Source organism: Solanum dulcamara, chromosome 12, assembly GCF_947179165.1.
Source record: "Solanum dulcamara chromosome 12, daSolDulc1.2, whole genome shotgun sequence".
Lineage (NCBI taxonomy): Eukaryota > Viridiplantae > Streptophyta > Magnoliopsida > Solanales > Solanaceae > Solanum > Solanum dulcamara.
In genome coordinates this window covers 52508875-52530059 of record NC_077248.1, presented here as the reverse complement: position 1 = coordinate 52530059, position 21185 = coordinate 52508875, and the positions used below count along the sequence as shown (strand labels likewise).

Below are 21185 nucleotides of genomic sequence, written 5' to 3'. Positions count from 1 at the left end.
TCGCATGGTCTTATTGTCGGTTATAGTTCTATCTTACATGTGTATACTCTCTTTATGTTCTTTTACGATTTCAATTATGTCTCCTAAATGCTTTGATCATTATGGTTTTCTCATGGTTTTACTTGACCTTTTTATCATGTATGTTAATTGATCATTACATCCTATGATTTCTATTGCATGACATGCCCACATACTTAGTGCGTTCAAATGTACTAACACATATTTTTGCCTACATTATCTCATAATGTAGGGGTTAAGGATCGCATTCCTTCCACACGTGGCTAGTAGAGTTCCCATCTTATGATGTTTTTGGTGAGTCCTTATCTATCGAGAGTGCGTTATGAGTTATTTTATTTTAAAGACTTTTGTTAAATTCTTGTTGAGGGTGAGCTAGAAATATTTCTTAGCCCCCATCCGTCTTAAGTAGTAAAGGCATTGTTGGACAAAATAATGTAGAGTTTATATAGTCGAGTTTGAACTCTCTTTTATGCTTCATATTTTAGACTCCTTTTTATGTTATTTCCACTTTACTTTACCTTATGTATGCTTACGATATGTCAAGAGTCTTAGTTGGAGTCCTTCAGAGTTTTGATCACTTTGTTAAGACTAGGGCCTAGGCCAGGTCTTGACAAACTTGATATCAAAGCACAAGGTTTAAGATGTCCTAGAGAGTCTAACATACCACATCAAGTAGAGTCTTATTCATGGATATGACGTATGCCACATATATGAATATAAGGCTATAAGAAATTTTAGGAAATCCTCACTTCTTTCATGATCTATGTCGTGCGATAAAGTACAATCTAAGACTTTTTTTCCTAATGATTTTCCATTGAGATTTTCAGAAATGCCTCCAAGAAGAGCACATATGTAAAGAGGGATCAAATCTAATGAGGACCAAGCTCCTCCGGTCCCTCAAGACAATGGTCCCCTACCCGACCAAGTGACTAGTGGAGTTCTGAACAACTATTACCATGTTATCCCAAGAAGTGGCCAACCAAGGAGATGGTTTTCCTCCTAATGTTCCCACTCCGTCCTCTAGAGTGAGGGAATTTACAAGGATGAACCCTCCTAAGTTTCATGGTTTGAAAGTTGATGAGGATCTCCAAGAGTTCATTGATGAGGTTTATAAGACAGTGAGCATTATAGGGGTGAAGTTAGAGAGAGTGGATGAAGTTCCTATTGATTGGGAAGCCTTCAAACTTGTCATGACCCGACCTAGAGCCTAGTCGTAACACGGTGATTGAAACCCCGAAGGGCTCCAACCAAGCCTGGTGTACATATCATAAGCATACATAAGGTAAACCAAAAGCTGAAACATCATAAGAGAGTTTAAACTATGAATAGAAATTTAAGAACGTCACATGACAACATAAACTTGAAACATTTGTCCAACTAGATGCCTCTACTCATGAATATGGGCGGAGGCTAAGACATGTCCCTAGCTCACCCTCAATATGAAATATAGAAAAAGTCTTTAAAAATAATAACTAACTAGATAACTAGTCTCCGATAAATGAGGACTCACCATAAACGCTACTGGATAGGAAAGTTTAACTAACCACGTAGATGAGTATGATCTTCAACCTCAAGCCCTTCATTATGAGACAATATAGGAAAAAACTATGCATTAGTACATTGGAATGTACTAAGTATTAGGGCGTGACATAAAACATAAATAATGGAATGCAATGGTCAAGTAAATCACATGATAAGATGAGGTAAGTAAAGTCGTGAGAAAATCATATCAAAAAAAGCATTTAAAAAGAATAATTTAAAATCATAGCATACATAAGAGATCATATATATATGGGATAGGAACCATAACCGATAATAAGACCATGCGAGCTATTCCATGGAATCTCGTTGTCTCCCCATACAATGAATAAAAAGGAAAATCTATTTACCAAGGTAGACTCTACCCTGCTAGGCGGGTCATACATACGCTATATGTGGATCCAATAGTTAGGTCATGAAGGAAACCTACGGTGGCACATAGTTTATGGGACATAAGGCTTCTACTAAGGCTTTTGTTAGGGCCCCCACCTCAAGTCCACTCGGTGCTAAGTCAAATCCCACGGAATATATGCATAGCATAAAAATCATAATTACATATATTATAGTCATGATCATAGGTTTGAAATCATAGAGTAGCTCATTTTCATAACATACTTGTAATGTGAGAATTGTCATTTTATCATTATAATCATATTTGCATAATTCATATTGTTAGGCCTTAGGCACCACATAGGGCCCTAAGTCACCTTTTAGGCCTTAGGTCACCACATAAGGCCCTAAGTCACTTTACTTCAAAACTTGCATGAAATTCATACCTTGAACTTAGAGTAGAACTCAATTGCATAATCAATTGACATTGAAAATCATATAATTGACTTAAAAACATGCATGATCATAAATTTTATATCAACCCATACCTAATTCATATAGATAATATCTGTTGGAAGTATAATTCAAAATGGTTGTAATTTACATCATGAATCCTAGAGATCAAAATATGAGAATTCATGAGAAAACTCTTCAATTTAATGCAATAACCATCAATTTATATCAAAATAGACTCATGATCATATTTTGAATCATAATTCATGCAATAGGAATAGAGATCATAAAACTCATAAAATACCATACTTTAATTTGATAGAAAACCTTGAGAAATTGATTAGGCTTCATGGATGAAAGAATCCATGAATCAATACCCACATACCTTAAGTGAGAAAACCAAATAATTTAGAAGAACATGAGAGTTTTGATGGAGAGCTTGAGTGAATTTACTTGAAGTCTTCAATGGAGCCCTTGAGAGTCTTTTGTAAAGAGAGAAATATTTGAGTAGGTGAATTGTAGAAGAATGAATAGAATTAGAGGTTTGGGTCAATTTATAGAGCTGAATTAGGTCCTAAAAACGTCTAGGTTCATTAACTAACAATTATGAAAAAGTCTAAAGTGTCCTTGCTAAAAACTAAATTCAGCCAGAAAACCATTGCCAGGTTCGCGACGCGGACTTGACGTGCACTTTACTGTTTTATGCAGTTTCTTTGAAAAATCTATCTTTTGATATACGGGTCCTAAAAATCCACCGAGACTATTTTCCTATAGATTTTGACCCCCTGATCAATAATCTAAACTTGAATTTTCCAAAAAGATTAAGGATAATGCATTATATGAGTGGCCTATTCCCAAGGCATTCTTAAGGCACTTTTGAGCTCTTTGAAGGATATTGCAAAACTTGCTTTCCTTGATTGCTTCTTCCCTCTAAGATAAGAGAGGCAAAGGTGTTGTATTTCATCAATCTTAGACAAGGCAACATGGGTATGAGGGACTATGCCCTCAAGTTTACCAAGTTATTCAAGTATGCTCCTTTATTGGTTCTCGATCCTCATGCCTGAATGAGCCAATTCATATCGGAGGTTTCTAACTTGATTGAAAAGGAATGCCATACTATTGTGCTTGTCAAGAAAATGGATATATCTTGATTCATGACTTTTGCCGAACAAATTAAAGGAGAAAAGCTCAAGCAGATGAGGATAAGAGACTGTAAAAGGGCTCGGTATGAAGGTGGCTTCTCAAATGCTAGGACCAGTGGTAGTAGTGGCCGTTTTAACAAGGTTAAGGTTCAAGAAAGAAGTTTATTAAGGATATAGTGCTATACCCTAAGGTTCAAGATGGTGGGGTGAGTGCTAGTAGTCCCACTTTTTCCAAGTGTGCTAAGTGTGAAAAGAATCCTGGAGAAAGATGCTTGATGGAATGGGTGCTTGTTATGGATATGGAAATATGGGCCATAAGAAATCTGAGTACCCTAGTATTGCTAACAAAGGAAGGGAAGGTTGTTCTCAAGGCCAAGTTGCTCAAGGTGTCCAAGTGCAACAAGGTACCCAAGCTCAACCAAAGGGTGGATAACGCAATAACCATTTCTATGCTCTTCATGCAAGGAAAGATGTTAAGGAGTCTCCCAATATGGTCATGGGTATGTTACAGGTCTTTAACTTTGATATTTATGCATTGCTTGATTCGGGTGCTAACTTGTTTTTTATTACTCCATACCTTGCTATGAGATTTGATGTGTGCCCTGAAATCGTGTTAGAATCCTTTTCGGTTTATACTCTCATTGGTGATTTAGTGTTAGCCAAGAGAGTTTATAGAAATTATCTCATATCGATGGTGCATAAAGTTATTCCTTGTGATCTTGTTGAACTAGACATGATCGATTTTTACATTATTCTTGGTATGGATTGGTTACATGCCTCTTATGCATCTATTGATTGTATAACCCGTAGGGTCAAGTTTCAATTTCCTAATAAGCCTATTATTGAATGAAAGGGATTCAGTAGTTAAGGGTCGATTCATCTCATGTTTTAAAGCCCAAAAAAATAATTTCCAAAGGGTGCATTTATCATATAGTGCGAGTTAGGGATGTTGATTCTAAAAATCCTGCTCTTGAGTCGGTCCCTATAGTTAATGAGTTTCATAATGTATTTTCTGATGACTTTCCCGAGGTTCATCCAAAAGGGAAATTGACTTTGGCATAAATCTCTTTTCTGATATTCAACCTATTTCTATTCCTCCTTACCGTATGGCCTCGGCGGAACTTAAGGAGTTCAAAGAGCAATTGAAGGACTTGTTGGATAAGAGTTTTATAAGGCCTAGTATTTCACCATGGGGTTCTTCCGTGCTTTTTGTTAAGAAAAAAGATGGGTCACTCTGGATGCGTATAGATTACCGGCAATTGATTAAGGTCACCATAAAGAACAAGTATCCAATTCTAAGGATAGATGATTTGTTTGACCAATTACAAGGGGGAAGTTACTTTTCAAAGATTAATCTCCATTTTGATTATCATAAACTAAGGGTAAGGGAGTGTGATATTCCCAAGATAATATTTTGAACAAGGTATGGGTATTTTGAATTTCTAGTCATATCATTTGGATTGACTAATGCCCCCGCTATCTTCATGGATTTGATGAATCATATTTTCAAGACAAACTTGGATATATTTTTGGTAGTATTTATTGATGACATCTTGATTTACTCTCGAAATAAGGAAGATCATATGGGTCACTTAAGGATTGTATTGCAAACATTGCGGGACAAGAAACTATTTGCCAAGTTTAGTAAGTGCAAATTTTGTCTAAGAGAAGTTGTATTTCTTGGTCATGTGGTATCCGTTGATGGAATTATGATTGATACAAAGAAAATGAAGGCAGTGAAGAATTGGCATAGACCATTATCTACTTCAGATATTAGAAGTTTTTTTGGCTTGGATGGATACTATAAAAAGTTTGTTGAAGGGTTTTTATCTATTGCTTTGCCTTTGACTAAGTTGACCCAAAAGAAGGTAAAATTTTAATGTTCGTATGAATGTGAGAAAGGTTTCCAAATATTGAAGGATCATCTTACGTCAACTCCTATTTTGACATTGCCTGAAGGTTCGGTGGGTTTGTGGTTTATTGTGATGCCTCATGTGTTAATTTGGGTTGTGTTTTGATGCAACATGGTAAGGTTGTGACATATGCCTCTAGCAAACTCAAGTTGTACGAATGGAACTATCCAACCCATGATCTTGTCCTTGTGGCGGTTGTGTTTGCTTTGAAAATTTGGCGTCATTACCTTTATGGGATGCATGTTGATGTGTTTACCGACCGCACAAGTTTGCAATATGTGTTTAGACAAAGATACTTAATCCTTAGGTAAAAAAGATGGCTTGAACTTCTAAAGGACTATGATATGAGTGTGTTGTACCATTCGGGTAAAGCAAATATTATAGCCGATGCTCTTAGTCAGTTGTCCATGGATAGTGTTGCTCATGTTGAGGAACGTAAGAAGGAGTTGGTTAAGGATGTTCATATATTGGCATGTTTATATGTGCGTTTGATTGATTTTATATAACAATGGAGGTGTTCTTATGCATAATGGTTCGAAGTCGTCTCTTGTGGCGAATGTTAAGGCCAAATAAGATGATTATCCGAATTTGGTTAAATTGAAGAAGTCGGTTTCCAAAAAAAGCCATTGAGGCTTTTTCCTAAGAGGGAGATGGAGTACCTCGTACCAATGTCGTTTATGTGTGCCTAATATGGATGGACTAAGGGAATTAATATTGAATGAGGCACATAGTTCTCAATATTTAATTCATCCGGGATCCACCAAGATGTATTGTGATTTGAGGGAAGTGTATTAGTGGAATGGCATGAAGAAGGACATAGCGGAGTTTGTGGCTAAGTGTCCAAATTGTCAACAAGTGAAAATTGAGCATAAAAAATTAGGAGGTTTGGCTCAAGACACTAAAATTCCTAATTGGAAGTGGGAAGATGTGAATATGGACTTTGTGATGGGTTTACCCCGTACTAGATGGCAAAATAATTCTATTTGGGCCATTGTGGACCGAATGACTAAGTTGGCATATTTTCTATCAGTTAAGGCTTCCTGTGGTGACGAAGACTATGCTAAGTTGTATATTCATAAATTGGTAAAGCTTCATAGTGTCCCCATGTCTATTATATTGGATCGAGGTACTCAATTTACTTCACACTTTTGAAAGTCATTTCAAAAAGGTCTTGGTACAAAAGTTAAGCTAAGTACCGCATTCCATCCTCAAATCAATAGACAAGTTGAAAGAACGATCCAAACTTTGGAGGATATGTTGAGGGCATGTGTGATTGATTTTAAAGGAAGTTCAGATGAGCATTTACCATTGATGAGTTTGCCTATAATAATAGTTATAATTCTAGCATCCAAATGGCTCCTTTTGAAGCCTTGTATGGAAGAAGATGTAGATCCCCGGTGGGATGGTTTGAAGTAAGTGAGATGACATTGATTGGTTCCAATTTGGTAGTACATGCAATGGATAATCTAAGGCTCATAAGAGAGATTAAATATGTCTCAAAGTCATCAAAAGTCATATTCGGACATTAGAAGAAGAGAGCTTGAGTTTGATATGGACGATTGGGTGTATTAGAAAGTTTCACCCATGAAGGGTGTAATGCATTTTGGTAAGAATGGTAAATTGAGTCCTAGGTATGTAGGACCATAAGATATTGAAAGGCATCGATAAAGTGGCATATGATTTAGATTTGCCATTAGAGTTGGCTATGGTTCATCCGGTATTTCACGTGTCGATATTGAGAAAGTTTGTGGGTGATCCAAACGCTATTGTACCATTGGAGAATTAGAATGTTGAAGAGAATTTAACTTATGAGGAGATTCTAATAGAAATCTTAGACCAGCAAGTGAAGAGATTAAGGAACAAAGAGGTTGTGTCTGTTAAAGTGTTGTGGAGAAATCAACAGGTAGAGAGTGCAACATGGGAGGCAGAAGCGGACAAGATAAAGTGTTATCCATATCTCTTTCCTTTCACTCTAGCCTAAGGTACTAAGTTGTTCATGTTTAGATCTCTTAAACTCCTACGTTTCAGTTTCTTATGTCTTTCAAATGCATGCATGTTCATGAAGTTGATTTTAAAGGTCATGATTTATGTTAAGCTCAAAATTTTCATGGTTTGTTTTTTCCATGTACTATTGCATTCTTGTTGGGTTGCTAGTCCTCTTTTTGTGTTATTTCCATGCTAGTTGAATATCATTCAAGGATGAATGTTTTTAAAGGGAGCGATATTGTAAGACCCCAAAAGTCAAAAAATTGGAACCATGGAGAAATTTCCCAAATTATAAACTAACTTCAAGTTGATGAATCACTCTACAACTCGTAGCACTTCCTATGACTCATAGGGACGAGTCGTAGAGGGAACCCGTATGCTTGTTCAGGACCAAATTTTAGGGAGGACCTATGGCTCAATAGGACGAGATGTAGGCCTAAGGACGAGTCATAACATTGACTTATAATGAAACTTCAGAGGCTCAAAATTTGGAGGTTTTCAAACCTGCAGGACGATAAGGGTCTAGACCTGTAATCCTTTTGACGAGTCTTGAAGAAGACTCATAGACGCGACTTTAGAGACCCAACTTTTAGGTCTTTTCTCAGACCTGTAGGATGAGTCATTCCTATGACTCATCAGCACTTCCACTACTCGTAGAGTCAAATCATAGGATAAAAATTTAGAATTTAATGAAGGGTATTTCCGTCTTTTCCTAAATTTAGTTCAATAAACTTCAATACCTTTACGGCCAAGTTCAAAGTCTATATTTATCCAATTCTTCAAATTCCCCTCCTATTCTATCCATTCTCCAAAATTTCTCTAAGGTAAGACTTTAAAATCTCTCTCAAGGTTCTTCCATAAATTCAAGCTAGGGTTTCAAGTTCAACGAGGTTCCTCTTTAATTTCTGAGATAATTTTATCAAGGTATGTGGGGATTGATCCATGAGTTCCTTTCACTTATGCAATCCCAAAGTTTTCCTTTAAATATCTTGAAATTATATTACTTGTAAACCCTAGTTTTGATGAATTGCGTTGAACTATTTCAATTATATTTTTTAATCATTATTAATAATCCTTATAAGCATGATTCTACTTTAATTGGATGATTTTAAGTTAAATTATAAATGGCCGTGCATGAATCTATTCTCAATGATAATTTACATGAATTATGATTATGAATTTCAATGATTTCCAAATATTCCTGTGGTTTTTACTGAAATTGACTATGTATATGAGTTTTACTCTAAATTTAAGTATGAATTATGATCATGGATTATAATTATGTTCAAGATAGGAATTTTATGCAAGTTATGAAGAAAAGTGACTTAGGATCCTTAATTGGTCACCTAGAAACTTAATGGCATGAATTATGCAAGTATAATTTGTAATATTGAAAGTCTTTTACTCACATTGCAATTCTGATATCTAAATGAGCTACTCTATGAATGTTAACCTATACACAAGTTTCATGATATATGTTAAAGTATGATTACAATGTTATGCATTTCGTGGGATTTGACTTAGCACCAAATGAGGCTTGAGATGTGGATCGATATATAGGGTCCTTATGTAAAGTATCTAGTCTCGTAATTACATGCCACCTTAGGTTTTCCAATATGGCTTAGCTAGTGGATCTATATATAGCACATGTTCATGACACCCGCCTAGCGGGGAAGAGTCTATCTTGGCAAGTAGATTCTCCTTTCTTTCATTGTATGGGGAGACATCAGGATTCTATGTTATAGCTCGCATGGTCTTATTATCGGTTATGGTTCTGTCCCACATATTTATACTCTCTTTATGTTCTATCCCACCTAGTTTCTTGTGATAAAGCAAAGTTGAACTGAAGTTTGATTCCAAAAGAATGTTATGAAGTAATGCTTATGAAGGGGAGTCTTTATGAAATGATTGATTGATGAAAGGGCTTCTTAGAAAAAGTAAGGTTTCAATGTGAAAAGACAATCCTCGCATTGAATCAAATGAAATGTTTAAGATTATGATATGACATCCCTATATGTCGTCAATGAATTTGAATATTTTTTCAAAAGGTAGGTCTGATTAGCATGGTACCCGGAATACCATCATTGATTATAGACCTAATTTTCTTATAAATCAAGGTTCATTAGTAGAATGGTAAATGGGGTATGGAAATCATGATGATATTACAAACCAAAGGTTTTAATGAGTTATTCCATCGATTGGTGTGTTAATGTTAAAGTTATATAACGCTTATGCTATATTGATGTTCAAACATTATTCCATAGGATATGACCTAGAACCGAATATAGCATGTAGATGAGGACTCGACCGAATGGGTTCTTAAGTAAAGTCTCACATTGCATTAACTATGTGCCATCATAGGAGCCCTTTTCGTCTATATTGAGAGTATGCATGCACCATGATTTTTATGAACTATGACTTAAGTGTGCTTCTAGATGAAGTATCAATATGAATTTTATGAAAAGCTTATCATGAATTTGATGCTTTAGATAAATATCCTTATGAATGTATTATGATGTCATGGTATGTTAAAGGAGCTATTCTTATGATTTTTAAGTATTTATGATGAATTTGGTATTACTAGATTCTTACCATCTTTAAAGATTATGATATATTACGTATGATAATCTATTGAGAGTTGACCTAGCACTGAGTGGCCCTTGGGATAAAGGTTCACCTATTAGTAGAGGTGAAGTTCTTTAAAATCAATCATATTATTCCGTAACTATGTGCCATCGTAGGAGAAAGGATCACCCGTTAGTAGAGCCTTGATTCCTTAGAAAGGGTCACTCATTAGTTGAGTCTTGATTCCTGAGTAGCTTAGTGGATCCACTTAGGCGATGTTACGGTTCTTACCTTAGCAAGTATGGACCCTCTCTTTTTGGTGTGCGAGGAAAATACTAAACTCTATGTTATAGCTCACATAGTCTATGTCGGTTAATGGTATCTCTCACAAAGACTTATGGATCTCACTACGACTTATGATTCTTTCACTATGTTACATTTGATTTATGATTTTTTATAAGTTTGCATTGTTCATGTATTCTGTTTTACATGATGTCTTTAAGATTTTTAACTATGTTTAGCTTGGTCATTGCATTACCATAATTTGCGACATGCATTGCATATTCTCCATACCATGTACTAACGCATATGCTTGCCTATATTATTTCATAATATAGGTTACGACACTCCTGCCCATCCTCGTGGCTAGTTTGGATCATAACCGCTATGTCATTTCTTTATGTTCAACTATTTCACTTTCTATGATTTGGGTGAGTTAGGACTTGTCCTATGCCCTCATCTAGGTAGTAGAGGCAATGTCAAACTAGTATGATGTCTTTCGTATTTCAGATATTATTCTTAGACTCTTCTCGTGTTTAGTAGCTATGATAAGATTGTTTTTAATCCTACCTTGCGTATTTAAGATTTATCTTTAAATTCATGTTATGTATGTCATGTTATGTTGGCTAACAGTCTTGGTTGGAGTCCCATAGGATTCTAATCGTAGTGTCATATCTAGGGTGTAACTTGGGTCGTGACACACGTAAACAATGCACTTAATATTTAGAGCACATCATTGCAATTGGATCCAATTGGAGATTGGAAATTTTGATTTATCTTCATAAGAATAAAAGTACATTTTATATTATAAAAAATAGGAAAATTAACAACATTGCAAGAAAACTTGAGTACCTTTTTTCTGAATATAGAAGTATCATAAGAAAAAACAAAATTACCAAAAACACATAAATAAAATAACAACATAATTGATTTTCCCATTAAAAGGATCAAACTTCAATTTTAATCTCCAAATAAGTCTTCATCTGACAAAAGAGTAATATCACTGAGGCCATTAAATAATCATTTTTCAAAGACAAATTTGCCTTAATATTATCATTATATTTCTGAAAGGTTCTACCTCAACAACATTTTTAAAATTCAAGAATGAATCTACCCTGACATTAGTAAAAGCGGAACCACCTTTATATGCCTTTCTTTTGAAGGAATTTTAAAATTTAGTAAAATATTTAGGTATCTGCGCTCTTTCAATGACATTTTATGTAACAACGACGACAACTGCCTTTTTAATAATTGCCTTAAGAACCCATACTATTGTCCCTTCTATGATGACCATCACCACGATGATTATTGTCATGACCCAAATATGGGTGTGATGGCACTCATCTCAATCTACCGAGACAAGTCAGCCTATTATCTAATAAAAAATAGATGCGAAAGAAAAAGAAATAAATCCAAATTTAACTTAACCAAAAATAAGTAAAACAAACTCAAACTCCCCCAAAATTGGTTATAATGTGTACAAGCCACTAACACAATAACGAAATATGAAAGAAAATACAGTCACAATATTTTTATCTCTAGGATAGGAATAAAAGATATTAAAAAAGTAAGAGGTGTCTTCTAGATGGATGTAACACCTACCTCAACACTCGAGATAATAGCCTCAGAAGTGGTAGTAAACCGTAGGAGATCAAGCAGGTCTGTGTTCACAACCTACACAAATGTAGAAGCAAGGGGTGAGTACCAAACAACACGGTACTCAGCAAGTGGATAACTAAAACTAAGCAAAGCTCAATAGATACAAGTACTCATGTCCTCTCAACCGAACCTCCTTAACTAAAATCTGCATAAAACCATCCAAACTCTATACTTGTACAATAATAACAGTAATACAGTCCACGAATACTCAACAATAATGTCATCAATGAATCATATCAAGTCAAGTTCAGTATATACAGAGCAATGAATCATATGTCCTCCAACACAAGCTCAGAGAAGTGGTAGTAAACCGTAGGAGATCAAGCAGGTCTGTGCTCACAACCTACACCAGTGTAGAAGCAAGGAGAGAGTACCAAACAATACGGTACTCAGTAAGTGGATAACTAAAACTAAGCAAAGCTCAATAGATACAAGTAAAATCTGTATAAAACCATCCCAACTCTACACTTGTACAATAATAACAGTAATACAGTCCACAAATACTCAGCAATAGTATCATCAATGAATCATATCAAGTCAAGTTCAGCATATACGGAGCAATAAATGGGTAAACACAAATCCACAAATATCAACAAAAAGTGATGCAATGCAATGAGATGATGCATGTCTATCCTATTGGTACACATCCGCTAAATTACAGTCCGAAACCCATGGGAGACATTTCTGTCCATGTAACCTACCACGGAGCGTGTGGCCTGTCCCCTCAATATAAATATCCTGCCATGGAGCGTGTGGCCCAACTTCTTTATTTTATAATACCTGCCATGGAGCGTGTGGCCCGACCCCTTTATTTCATAATACCTGCTACGGAGCGTGTGGTCCGACCCCTTTTGTTTCACATCGTTTTCAATCTCAACACAATATGTCAGAATCAATGCAATCAATTCATGTTCATATAATTCACGATAATGATATGACAACAATAATTTTTCCTATCTCACATCAACATAGTTATTTTATATGTCCAAAATAAACCCATAATCACAACATATCAATTCCACCAATACATGTCATTAAATTACCATTTTATACCCCTCATCTCCATTTTTTTAAGGTCAATCATACAGTCAATAATCCAGTCCAATTCTCATTACTCCCCAGTACACATAACACAGAAATACAAGCATCTACAAGCTTAAACTGAGGTTTAGAAATTCACTTGTCTCAAATAATCATGCAATTACTCTGAGACCTTAGCCTTCCCTTTTCGCTAGGTTTCCAAATTAATGTAATCTAATCAAATGAATAATCATCATGAGATTTGAAATTAACAATATTCATATTACTATATGTCTAGCCTAGACCCAAACACTTACCCAAATCTATAATTAAATCCTAAATATCAAGTCTAGGATTAGGTCTCAATTCCTCAAAATAACATAAATCTAATGATGTTTATATAATACAACACACCTAATATTTAATTATCTATCTCAATATATAAAAAATTAATTTATTATTATTTTTTTTTTAATAAAATAAAAATAACAAAAATTAAAGCCACCGGTCAAAATCAGTGGCGGCAACCATTAAGAATGGAACTCAAATTGTAAACAAGGAATTCCAAATTCTTCATCCAACCTTTCAATATTTAATGCATTGTACAACATAGAATAATTTGGTACCTGCTCGTGTCGTTCGACGCCACAAAAAAAATATTTCTGTCTATCCTCCTTTCCCATCTCTTTCCCTTTCTGAATAAAATAATTATCTACTAACAATGACAAATTCTACTAACCTATTTTAATAAATATAAGAAAAATGGTATAGGGTATTAAATAAGTTGATACTTTAGCCCACTAATTAAACTAATTCTCTAAAATTATCCCTTTACTAATTAACCGAAGTTACCGAAAGGTCTAAATTTCTAATTTAAATTTGCAGAGAGAGTATTTTATAGAAGAGAGATGACTCATTCTAAAAATGACCAAACGGGTCATTACAATTATTATATTGTCTCTTACTATTGTCACGCCAATGCACATTATTGTAGCTTCGATGGTTATTTATCTTTTTTCAACTAACCATGTGCTTCAACCGCATTTTCTTCTGCAGTTTCAATGGTACACTCTTCATAACTTTTCAATAAAAGGATATTATGTTACTTAACCCTAAAAATACATGAGATCAAATTACAATATTTTTAACTTCCTTTTTACGGTATTGTTGATGTAATATTATATTTGAGGCATAAAAAGTAGTAAAAGTCTTTTTCACCATATCCTCGTCTTTTGTATCTTCCTCACATAATTTTAATTGGAAAGTAACTTTGTATACATCAGAGTAATAATCACGTTTAGTTCTAAATTCTTGTAATCGTAAGTGAATTCACTCGTAATGAGCCTACCGTTGCCTAAAGGTTGTTGATATTTAGACAAAAATGCGTATAAACTAGCTATTTCTTACCTCACATTTAGTACTTTTATCATATTTTTAGCGTTAATTCTATGAATTTTTATAATATTATATGTAGAAGTGTATGGAGGAATTTGGAGCTTAAATAATGGAAAAATCAGAAAGAAGCAAAAAAAGGATCATAAGAGGATCAATATCATAAGCATCGCGAAAATGACCAAAATTTATTATACTTTGTGCCACCCTTGCACAAAACAATATGGTGCAAGACCACAACATTTTTTATGGAGACGGTGGTGCAAGACAAACTTGTAATTTGATTCTCAGTTGTTCCTTTGCGCCACAACCTTTCGTAGAAAGCTAATATATGGTGTACACACATTCAAGCATCATATTTTATCCATAATTTAGCTAAGTTTCTAGTATACGAATATCTATGTATTTTATGTATAATTATTGTGATGAGCTAATATATATGATTAGGTTGATTTTAAAAATAGCTTAGGACTCAAAGAGAGGCGTCCCAGACTGAATGCAATAATGTCATACTGAAGAAGGTAGTTTGTTGTGTGGGGCACACACCTTGTAGTGGCCTCTGCACCGCATATGTCAAAGAACTAGATTCAGAGATAGAACATACTTGCAATAGACGTGCGACACACTTAAAAGTAGACAAAAGTCTGCGATGTCCCTCCTAACATCTCCATTGAGTTTGGAATATCAAATTTGGTGGGATAGCTTAGTTTGTTTGCATGCACAGGGTTTTGAAAATATCTTGAGCCCCCGTGGAGGAATTTTATAAAATTCCAAATATGGGCTGGTGTAGCCCCATCTGTGCTTTGCATTAGTGCACCTAGTGCCGCATGCGCCGAGGCAAGTGACTTTGCTCTCCGCATTTGTGAGCCCGGTGTCGCGTTCATGGAGATCAAAGATTTTGGCCATCGAATTTATAGGCCCTAAGCCGCGTTTGTGGAGGTCAAGGTAGATGACCCATTGTGTTCGTGAGCTCAGCACCATATGTTCAGAGTAATGTGGACCCACTCTTCACATTTGTGGATTGGGTCCCACATTTGCGATGGTCATTTAACTGGTCTTTTAATTAAAGGCTAGTTCTGAAAATCAACTCATTCCTCCATTTTCAAAACTTGATATCTTGAGCTTGGGAACTCCAATTCAGCTGATTTGGCTCTAATTACAGGAAATTATTGAGGCTTTGTGTTGGGACCTTCAGGAAAGCATGGTGGGCTTATTTTGGAGGTAATGTTTTTGTTCTCAAGACCTCTTTTTCCCCTTTAATAGTGATTTCTTGAAGAGTTTATTATATGACCTATTTTAGCTCATTATAAGGCTTGAACTATGCCAGTTTTCAGGACATAAGTTCGAGCTAAATGGGACCAATTAACGGAGTCAATTTTGGGATTTCTGGTGCAGGTCCCCTAATGCCATTTTTACTCAATTTTAGCCCATCTTTAATTATTGCGATTTGGGTGTCAAAACATCTGTATTAATATTATGACCATTTATTTGATAGTGTAGCAGCGATCGAAGGTAGTTCAAAAGGGGAAAGCTTTGGTATAGTAGTTTTGGAGTGCTCGTGGTCAGCTTTGAGGTAAGCTATAGTGTACCGCTCTTTAGATTGAGCTTCTGTTAGTGAATTCAGGTTGATAAGCATGTTTTGGGAGGGGTTTCTAGTTTGTATCTTGTTCAGTTGATAAAACGCATGCCTTAGCCTATTTTTGGGTAGTTTTTAAGAAATTGAGAATGCCCTCCCTAGTTCCGTTGATTGTATCCAACCTAGTGTATCTTTATTGTTGTTTGGATTTATATTGGTAGATTGTTCATGGATTTATCCTAGTCATAGTCTAGTGATTGCCTTAGACTTGCGATTTGGAATTGTTAGGCTTTAGAATTCTCCGACATCGCTATGGATGGTTTAGCTCCCTGTAGAATAATATAGCAGACTTGGATATAGTAGTATGAATCCTTAGCTAGGTGACAAATCAGTTGTTATGACTGCTCATCTATAACTTCTCTTATGACTTGGCCATGGTGTGTTTCTTTTGTTAGTTTGGGCTTGGTTGGTGATTTGGATCGGGTTTTGGGTTTTCGAGATAGAGCGAGTACCTGGTGACTCTAAAGGTGCTTTGCTATGCGGTACATTTCCTCTTGAAGAAGAGCCTGTGATTGGTGACACTTAGATCTTTAAGCTACGGTTTGAGGACTTGGAGTACCTCTTTTAGCCATAATTTGATGCCCTGGCATACTTTCATTAGCCACGGTTTGAGTCCAGGCATGCTCCTATTAGCCGAGTTTGAGTCCTAACAAGGTGATTCTATTGGGTTCTTTGGGGTGCCTTCGACGCGATTCAAGTATGCGGCCAGTCGGTTCTGTTTTGGAATACTTTAATCTTAGCTAGTATTGTCTTTAGCTCTTTAGTGTACCCATCAGATTTATGGGTGTCTATTTGGGTTATTTACTTTTCAATTGTGCACGAGTGTACCTTTTGGGCTTATAAGGGCCTAGTTAGGTTGTAGATAGGTGCTTTACTTTAGTACTCCGTTCTTTCTAGAATCATGACCTATATAGTTAAACTTCTGTTATCGCTTCGTTCTTATGAGCTCTAGTTGTTGTTACTTTCTCACTTTTCATATTGTCTTACTTTCCAAGCTCAGTAAGCCTATAATGTCTACTGGGTATTTATTGTTTTTGTACTCATACTATGCTCTGTATGTGTTTTCTTGATGAAGATCCGAGTGCTAGTAGACAGCATTGATTCGGTTCAGTTACGGAGATCTTCAGAGATAGAGGGCGAGCTGATGGCATCCTAGTTCGACTTATCTCCACATGTATATAGTTTTGTCTTTTGTGTTCGAGACAAGTCTGTACTTTTTAGTTCACTTTTGGGACTTAATACTCTTTTAGGTTCTTTGTCCTATCATCCACCAGGTTGTGGGATTGGATCTTATACTTTGTTTATGTATGTATATGTTTATATTGTTCTCTTTTCCGTTGTGTTTTCATTTACTCATTATAAATTTTTGTTGGTTGTTGATTCTGCCTAATATGCTTGTTACTTGTCGTTCTGGGTATATGGATTGACTTACCTACTGGTGGGTTATGGTAGATGTCATCATGATTTAAATGTGCGGATCGTCACAAATTTTGTTGGCGTCGCCTACTTTTGTAAAGGATGAAATTTACTGTCATAAATGACATACTAACATCTAGTTGCTCAAATGTTTCCCTTGGTTACTTCAGCCACGTATTTGTTCTCCTCTTTGATAAATCTCCTAAATCGTCGAGTAAGCACTTTGTTAGTTTATCATCGACCACATAAGGACGACTCGATTGGTAAATTAACAAGAAACCAGCAATAACTTTTCTTTATTATATTTTCTTACGTATTGCAAATCGATCAAGTATCAACTATCATTACAAAATAAAATTGTATGACTGCAAAAGCAGTACATATTCTAGCAGATGAAAATTGAACCACTGATCCTCATGATAGAAGACTAAAAAACCAAAGCTCTCTGCATTTATTCTATGAAAAACGATGTGTTGCTTGATTCATAGTATAGGGCTAAGAAATAAGTAAAAGATGCACACACCACAGAAATCAAAAGTCTACGCCAACTGTGAAAAAAGAATTTGACTCATGTGTACATCATAAGTCACTCAATTATTGTCAATTCATTATCAAAGTTAGTCAATGTTGTTATTTCACCTACCAATCCACTTAGTGACATTATTGGGAGGTCTAGCATGTAGATGGGATTATGTGGATTTTTTAAAAATGTAATACTTCTAGCAACAAACCGGACTACCATGTAATAACTAAGGGATAGTGCATACATATCCTGAACTGTTGGCTGGCTTATGATGGTTTCCTGTCCCAATTCAACATATTTTTTTTTTTATCGAAATTTCAACGACACATCTTAACTCAATTAGGGTCTTATTATTCTTATTATTTTAAAATGAAATAAATATACCCTAAAAACTGGCGTGGCACAGATAGTATGCACACTCTCTTGAAGACAAGTTATGAGTGGAAAAATTGGACACATGTCCTTTTTTAATTGGTAACTTTATAATTAGTCAGTACAATATTAAAACGTATATATATTTAATTATTTTTATTTCTTTCTATGTAAAATATTTATTTAAATTTATTCTTCACTTTAAAATTTTTTTCTTTCATTAATTTCTTATCTTTTTACTTTTAATTATTTTTAAAAACTTATGTGGATTTTTAAAAAAAATAATTAAAATGTGTCTTTTAATTTTAACATTTTATTTTTTAAAAGTTTTATTTGATTTTTTTCACTTATTTTGATATTCATTCGAAATTAACTTATTTTAAATACGAGATATTTGGAATTAAATTTGAAATCAAATCGAAAAGAAAGACAAAGAAAATAAAAAGAGTAAATAAAATTAATAAAAAAATAAAAGTGAAAAGACAATGATTGAAGGTAAAAAAAAATTAAAAAATCTAAATACAAGGGAATTTTTTTATAAAAAAATATGTGAATTAATTTAATTTAAATACAAGATATAGAAAATAAAAATATTTTTAAAAAAATAAAAAAATATTTTTTTAAAAAATGTTAAAAATATATTTTGCCGACGTTGCAGGCGCGTGTGTACAAAAACAACCAACTTACATGGTTGAAGATTCCACGTCAACACAAAAGATGTACAAAAATGCAAAAAAATGAGTTTAGGAGATAATAGGACCCTAATTAAATTAAGGTGTATCGCTGAAATTTAAGTTATAGTTCAAGGTACTTATGCATTATCCTAATAACTAATAAATTCTTGCAAAGATTAATCAGCTGGAAGACGGGTTGGAAAGGTACAAATAGAAACATCCACATATATTGAGAACATTAAAGGGCAGTTGAGTGTACAATACATCCCGCATTAGCAGGATCCGGGGAAAGTCCGTACTCTAAGAAGTGCGATATAGAAAGTCTATGTGATTATTTTCACAACTCAAACTTGTGACCTATATATATATAGAACATTGTTCAAAAGAAATTTTTACGAATAACTGAGCACAACTATTACAATGAAATGTCTAGACGTACGTGATTGATGCATTCTTAGATGGGCTTAGACGGACCTTTGTTGAATGTACTCTTTCATGAGATTCATCAAGAATCAAGTTTGTATCCTGGTTGAATCCTCTCATAGGAATTAGTAGCTTCGGAAAGAGTGAATATTAAAAACACACGTAAATTATTCCGTTTTACGTTTAAATATCTGAACTATTAGTGGGTGGTAGAGATGAAGATGCAACAATTGTGGACAGGGACATGGACATACACTATACTCCAACTACTTTTTATTATGCCTTATATATATAAACTGTGTTTTGTTTTCTTTACACAAAACAGAAACCGCTTCATAAGCTGATCGAAAGCAAAGATAGTTCAGATAGGAGATTAGAGATTTTAAACCCTCCCAAATATGGATGTCCCTTTTTACAGACATTCCACAAGATTTAATTTAAAGAAATATAATTCAAAATTGTTTGATGGGGTTTTCACTTCTCTTCTTGATTCCACCATCAAAATTGTTTGTAGTCAAAATTATTTTTCAAATGACTTGCAGGAGTTGCTTAGTTGTTTTCTTTTGGTAGAAAGTTTTTCTTATAATTCCACGCGATGGTAAGGTCGGAAAAGGATCGGGTACATACAGACCTTTACTACCTCGTGATACATAATGTAGTAACAACTTATGTTTGATTGGTGATAATTTCAAGAAACAGCAACTGTGCCTGTCCGTACAGCTTTGTTTGTGTCAGTTTCTGTTTTTGTCTTAGAAGAAGAAAGCTTTTTCCATTTTCTCTCATTAGCTTCATCCATCTCTATTTGCTCATCCCTGCATTCTTGGCTACAGAATGGAGTGTTCCCTCTGCAATCACAATAAACTATTACATTCATATCCCAAGAAATTAACTATTATTAGCTACTTTTTTCACTTTTAATTAAATACTTGCTTTTTCTCTATTTCCTTAAGATGATATATTTAAAAATTACTTAATTTTAATTTTTTTGTTTTACCCCTCATGAAATTGTTTATTATCACAAATAATATTTATGACAGGAAAAATGGAAGATGATATTATAAGGCGGAAAATCGAATCCTAACCAGTTGGGCTACTAACATTTTCCTAAATACTATGACTTGTTTTAAATAAAAATTTCCAAAAACAATATCTTTCTAACTTGTCATCTTAAGCATACAATGAAATTTATTGACTATATAATTAGAATATGCCATTAAGGTAAATATTAGAAATTTAAAGTAAAAGGTTTTCAAAAATACTTAGAAAAAGATTATGTAAGATGAGTATTTATGTAGCTAACCTGTACATAAAGATGTCAGTGTTGTGAGCCAAGGGTCTTTGGCAAAGAAAACAAGCATCAAGAAAATGGGGTTGATACTGTTCTTCACATCCACTGTAATATGCTGCACCTGACTTCATTCTTTAATTTTTATGAAGAAAAAGAAATAGAGAGTGTGGGAGGATTGCAAGGAAGTGGTGGAGCTTCTTATATATTGATGGATTTCCCATGATATATAGTTGAGTTGATATCTTATTTCATTTATTTATTTTTAGGGCTAGTTAATAATACTCATTTTCTCTATATTTAAGCGATCGTATTTGGATGGATACAGAATTTAAGAAAAAATAATAATTGAAGTTTGCGGCCTGTAAATGATTTGTGATATGTTAAGGAGTACTCCAACACGAGCTGTCAAAGCATGCTCAATAAATTTAAAATAAATCATATATATTTATTTGTTTCATTGTACTTCAGACATAACTCATCTCATAAAGTGGCACAACTTCAGTTTATTGAGAATGTAATTTCAAATAAAATAATATGGAGATCGATAATTAGAGTAA

At 34.5% G+C, this 21185-nt stretch overlaps 1 protein-coding gene and 1 long non-coding RNA gene across 2 annotated transcripts; both read right to left on the bottom strand.

The window, feature by feature from the left end:
* Positions 1 to 1325: 1325 nt before the first annotated feature.
* On the bottom strand, positions 1326 to 11889 carry LOC129877622 (uncharacterized). Its single transcript, XR_008763579.1, has 2 exons — positions 11828 to 11889; positions 1326 to 1595 (listed from the first exon to the last, which is right to left on the bottom strand). It is a non-coding gene; the product is annotated as an uncharacterized LOC129877622 (long non-coding RNA).
* Positions 11890 to 19113: 7224 nt separating this feature from the next.
* On the bottom strand, positions 19114 to 20932 carry LOC129876394 (FCS-Like Zinc finger 3-like). The gene is made up of 2 exons (XM_055951826.1): positions 20641 to 20932; positions 19114 to 20185 (listed from the first exon to the last, which is right to left on the bottom strand). Exons 1-2 carry the CDS (start codon positions 20757 to 20759, stop codon positions 20029 to 20031), a joined length of 276 nt encoding a protein of 91 aa, XP_055807801.1. The 5' UTR covers positions 20760 to 20932; the 3' UTR covers positions 19114 to 20028.
* Between the last annotated feature and the right edge of the window lie 253 nt (positions 20933 to 21185).